The 5927-nt window shown below is 41.6% G+C and overlaps 1 protein-coding gene across 1 annotated transcript; it reads right to left on the reverse strand.

The window, feature by feature from the left end:
* Positions 1-377: 377 nt before the first annotated feature.
* On the reverse strand, positions 378-5927 carry prr16 (proline rich 16; the record flags this gene model as incomplete). Its single annotated transcript, XM_080499703.1, has 2 exons — positions 378-1238; positions 5793-5927. The coding sequence occupies 2 exons, from the start codon at positions 5925-5927 to the stop codon at positions 378-380; spliced, it is 996 nt and encodes a 331-aa protein (XP_080355829.1).

Raw genomic sequence — 5927 nt, forward strand, 5'->3', positions numbered from 1 at the left:
AAACAATCATCTTCCCATGTACACATACGAATATACATAAACAAATAGACTTGTTGCCAGACAAACCCACAGATATGCATCAGTGCATACATGAAATTGCTCTCTGTTTTCCTTTCTTTGTCTTCCTGACAAACACGCTTATAGTCGCACAAACACTCACCGCTTCTTCTTGATCGGTGCATGTGTCCCAGTACCCACGGCAGTGCCTTTCTCTCTATTCCACGCACTTTATCCATCTTTTTGTTTCTCATTCCCCAGCCCGTCCTCCCTGTGTTTGGATAATCCAAAGTTCGACTGGAGTAGAAAGAGCTCATAAAGTAGAAGACATTATGAATGATTCAAAATGGTTATGTTAGAAAGAACATTGGGATTCTGTGTCAAACTGTGGTGGTGGTCGATTTGCGTAAGATGGTTTTCTGGGGCTTGAGGGAAGGTGTGTGAGGAGGCACGCAAGGTGGAGACGTGTGTGTTGTTGGTGGGAAACTGTGGCTGACTGAGAGCCCACCGTTTTCCAACATGAGTTCATGAGAGAGAACATGAGGAAGAGGGGGGGAGGAAGAGCAGTAGTGCACCGGGCTGAGCCTGAGGTCGTTCAGCTCAGCCTGTAAATGCAGTTCTGTTTCGTCCACATCATATTGGAGGTCACAGTCCGGGCAGTATCCGTGGTACTGGACCTTTTCGCTGAAACGGACACGCTCGCGAGGCTCCCTGCCCGGGGCCTTGGGGCATTTGTTCTTTTCATGGCGGAGGAGAGGCATAGGCCTGGGCAATGTTGGAACAAGACCTGACTCCGGGATCCCGCTGTCATTAGAAAAGAAGCACGGTGTAGAAGAGAATAAATCCCTGTTTTGTTTGAGTGGGAAAATACCACCATTCTTTAATAGAGACCCGTTAGTCTTGGATAGATTCCCTGATAACACTAACGTCGGATGAGGCAGATTCTTCATGTTGTGATCCTCGGCTCTCAGAGGGGTAAGTCTCGGTGGCGGCAGGGGTGGGTGGGCTTTCTTGAGCACAGTTAGGACTGTAGAAGGATTGACGGGAACCGGGGTGAGGGGCGCAGGTGTTTTGAAGATGCAGTCATCAGGGAAGAGCTTCATTTTCTCCAGGCTGGAAGCGGTGGTTGTGGTGGTGGTGGAGCTGGAGCTGGAGTTGAGGGTGTCCGTCTTGGAGCTGTCCGTCATTCCGTCTTCCTCCAGCTGCAGATCGCAGGTCAGGGTGTCAATATCATGAACAACCTGGTGACAAGAAGACAAAGTGTGACTGTGGCAGCTGAGGATAGGGATAATAAATAAATGTGGCACAAGAGAAAGAAGTCTTGGGGAGAAAAAGGACAAGAAGCTGAAGGTTAAAAGTGTTTTCTTCAAAGGGGCTGGTCTTATAATATCTATAGGTCCTTAATTAATTTATGTCAGGGAAACCTTTATGAGGACACTGAATTTCAGATTTAGTGGATTTAAAATGTATTAGGATATCACAAAATTAATATCACTACAATGTATGAGGATAGCCATGGACCATCCACATTCTGACCATTGTGACCATTCCGATTTACTAAAACAAGCTAATGCACCAGTAAAACTCAGAGAATGAATAGTACTATACATGTCCTGTAAAGCAAGACTCTCATTTCTAATATATATCCAAAATTAGGAAAGAAAAAAGAGAGCAAAAGATAAAGACAGAGGGAAAAAAAGATTACAAGTATAAAAAAGCAGACTATTGGGCTCCTTTAATGTAAAATTAGTATAATAATGTATCCGAGGACATGAAATGAAAGGTTTACACTGAGAACAAGAGTTTGAAGAAAAAAAAAGATAATAAAAATGAAAAATGAGATTTTTCCACAGTACAAATAACGTTTTATTATTACCCATGTATATATGATACATAGTTAGATCAGGGATACTTTATTTGTTCTCAAAGAGGAAATTTGCTTTCCCAGATATTTTGTTTGTGGGTTTGACTTTGGTTTGACTCGCTATAATTGAAATTGATAAAATGCAATCTCAGTGTACAGATATGCACAGATAAAGGCAAAACAAAAACCTGTGGTGGGAAATGTTAGCTGGTGATACATACATTTCTCCTCATGAAAAAGCACAGGAGGAGACAAAGACTGAGATGTTCTTTACTTGAGTCCAGATACGTGGGCAACAATGACCTGGTCAACTTCAAAACATCTTCACTGGGGTAAAAATGAAAAAGAACAGATTCTGCTTTTTTTTTTTTTTTTTTTATAAAAACTGTCCATTATACCTTGAATGATGCTAATTTTCTGTTTCACACATATTGCATTTAAGACACATTTGTTTTGTGGTCAAACGTAATTCTGTTGTCTGTTCAGTTTTTTCTTTTTCTTTATTTGCTTGTGATGGGTAACCAACAGAAATGTCCCAGCCTTGGTGTTTAGTCCAATGTTTCGTTTTCCCAGAGGTCACTATTCCCAGCTTGATTTCAGTGTCTAATGCTCTTTGTGCTCCAGTGAGCTTATTTGTTTACTGTTTTTTTGTTCAAGCCTTGTTTTGTGAACTTTACTCTTTAATCTTATTTCATCCATGCATTCATTCAACCATCCATCCAGCTTCTAAAGGGCTTTATCTAATTTAAGCTTGTTGAGGATAGGATCTATTCCCAGCCTACATCGGACAAAAGCGTGCACACACCCTGGACCGGTTGCCAGTCCATCACGAAACCAAGTTACCTTGGAAGCCAAATTACCAAAAACACAAGGTCTTTGCACTGAGCAAAAATTATGCAAACTCTACATACGTATCTATGACGGGTCTAACCACATGTCCACTGTGTCAGCACCTTTCTAGTGTGGAGCTATCTGATCCTCTTGTTTCACATAAGTGTGTTTGTGGGCTTTTACTACATCATCATTGATTTATTACATCCTTTATGTGACACCTGTGTTTCTATGTTTATGGCTCTCGGTTTAACTTTTATATTTCTTTATAGTGCCTGCTTGTATATCTGTTGTTTTAATTAATACTTATTTGTTCTGCGATTTAGTGTTAATTTACTTGTTCATGTCCGTTGCCATGCAAACGTTTGTGAGTGTTGGTCAAACAGTTCCCTTTAAATAAAGATGGTTTTTTTGCTTCCATCCTGTTTAGTCTCTTTAACAAAAGATCCCTGATCATTTATTTGAGTGGTATTGTTCCACTGATTTAGAGTTTCAAAAATCCAGATACTTGTTTCACAATACAATATACAGTAGAGGCAATAAAACTTTATGTGAGCGCATTGACATTGTGTTGGTTTTGCTACTTCCCACCTTTGGCCGGCACCAATCAATGACAAACAATCCACTGATAGAAAAAGTCAATAGTGATATACTGTCCTACCATCTAAAAATCTGAAGAGCATCTTCTATGCAGACAACAGGAACTTGCACTTTCACCGGATACCTGGACTCTTTATTACTATTTATTTTATTTTTTTCTACATGGTGCATAAACTATACCTTGAGGCTCAAAGAGTTTAAATTACATGGTCACATAATAAAAAAAAAATAAAAAAAATGTTTGAGGAACTTTTAGCAACGGGGACTGAATATAATTATAGTGCTTAACTCTGTTGGGAACTACAAAATGATTTTCAGTAATATCATGTCTGTGTTCATTGGCCATTTTCAGAGCCCGATTCCAAAAATGGCCCACTGGAGAATGGTTCCTTCCTTGTTCTCTTCCCTGAGTGGAGTGGTTATTGCTTTGATGGCCAGAACTGAAATAGTGTTTTACATTTTATTAATGTCTGCCTGATTATTGAGGATCCAGCTCTCAATGGGTCTAAGTTGAGCTGGGAAAGGCTAACACCATTGTGTCCAGGTTAAAATAATGCTACAATGTCCAAGAATAGAAACCTCACCAGAAGCGAGAGGCAATCTATTTTGTTTTTGCAAGATATATTAAATAGTTAAAACAATGACAAAGTGCTTATGTTCTTTCCCTGAATTAGTGATGCTCATCTCACAGCACCCCAGCTCACTTGCCAACTTTAAAACACAATTGCTATTATCTGAGGGTTTGAAATGCATGCCCAAACAGTGGCTTGAATAGAAGCTGGGAGAGGAATGAAGAGTGTGATGAGGAGAGGGAGAGGAGGGAAGGAGCAACTGAAAGGGGGAGTTAAAGAGAGAGAGCGAGATAGTCTGGAGTGGAGGAGGCAACACAGCTGAAGCCTCCATGCACTCTCTAAATGGATAATTTGTTGGGACACACGCGAGAGGTAATACCAGTATCCCAGTGTGCAGCCCCCGCTGTAGGCCAAGCAGCCTCAGCGGCTGTGCCAAGCATCTGGGCAGGGTCTCTCCTCAGAGCCAGACTCAGCTCCAGCCCTGACTGTGAGTTATAACAGATAACTGCATTTCAAACGGATTATACCCCAAACACTGGCTTTGATAGTAACACCCCCCCGAGGTATGTGTTTAGTGTGTACTGTGTCAGAATAACTGATCCTCTACACAATTTCCTGGAAGCTAAAAAAAGAAAGAAAGAAAGAAAGGGGGGAGAAAAGGAGATAAAGAAAGAAAAAGTGAGCACATTACAAGAAATCACAATAGTCAGATTACAATGCCATCCTGTTCTCTGGTTCTGGTGCCTGCTGTGTAGACATTGTGAATTGATGAAAAACACAAAAGAAGTCTAATTTAGCTCAAGTTAAAAAAAAAAAAAAAAGGAGCAAGAAAATGGTGCATAGAAGCAAAATAAGACAGATGCTGTGTCGACTACCCATCCATAATGTAGGAACCAGAGGCTGTACCGAATAGAGATTTATTAGAGTGACAGCTTGTCATGTTAAGGTGAGCAGCGTGGCACAGCAGGGCGGACGCCTGGTGTGTGGTGAGCAGTGCAGTGCGATCATGAGGGCAGGTAAGACTGTGGTTTATCAGAACTGGGGTGGTTACGTGGGAATCAGCATGACAATTGTTCACGAAAAGAAAGAACTGTTACAGAGGGACAGATTACATTTATTATAACAACTCGTGGGTATTAAATTGTTTAATATCATCTTATAAATCTTATAGATCTCCGAGTAACAATCGGCAGCCCTGTCTCTGCATCTGAGATTTAAATGCCCAATCAGACTGCTCAGAGAGTTTTGAGCTTTGGGAAAGCAAACGCGGATGACAAGAGATAAGGCAGGGATGAAGATGAAAGTCTGAGATAAACAGAGCCATGTGGTGCAAGATAAGGAGAGACAAAGGGTTGATGAAGATGAGGAAACTGAGATATACGGAGCAAAAAGCAAAGACCACTCCTCCATTATTGGGAGATAATTCACAGCAAACAACAGTCAGCATTAAGATGATGAAACGCAATGCAAAAAGTGCCTTCCTGGTTGAACCAACTTGTCCATCAAATATTAATCGTGATTGAATTTTTCTCACTTTCATCAGAGCTTGTGAGTCAGGGCGAAGGCGCTGTCCTGTCATTTCACACCCCACATCCTCCTGTGCCAAATGTCTTTCATGTTGGAGATAATGATCACATACATTAGTGGGCAGGGGGAGGAGCCCAGTATATGTGTGAGTGACTGTGTGGTGAGAGAGAAATAGAGAGAGAGAGAGAGAGAGAGAGAGAGAGAGAGAGAGAGAGAGAGAGAGAGAGAGAGAGTGAGTGTATGTACGTGCGTGTGCACAGCCGTTTCCAGGCCCCAGAGAGCTGGATGACAGCATCCCATCTCCTCTCAGACAAGAATGCTTAGAAAGAGTATTCCCAAGCACAATCCTGTTGAAAGCACAACACATGGTGAACTCCTATACTCCCTCCACACAGTGTTACCTCTTTCAGCTCTTTGGCTACATCCTTCAGGTCCCCCAGAATGGTTTCCAGATTCTCCACGATTGTCTTGATCTCCTTTTTCACTTGCACTTTGGAGACTACTCCTTCAGCCTCCGCATTTGGTGTCCCTGACAT

The sequence above is a fragment of the Blennius ocellaris genome (genome assembly GCF_963422515.1).
Source record: "Blennius ocellaris genome assembly, chromosome: 7".
Taxonomy (NCBI): domain Eukaryota; kingdom Metazoa; phylum Chordata; class Actinopteri; order Blenniiformes; family Blenniidae; genus Blennius; species Blennius ocellaris.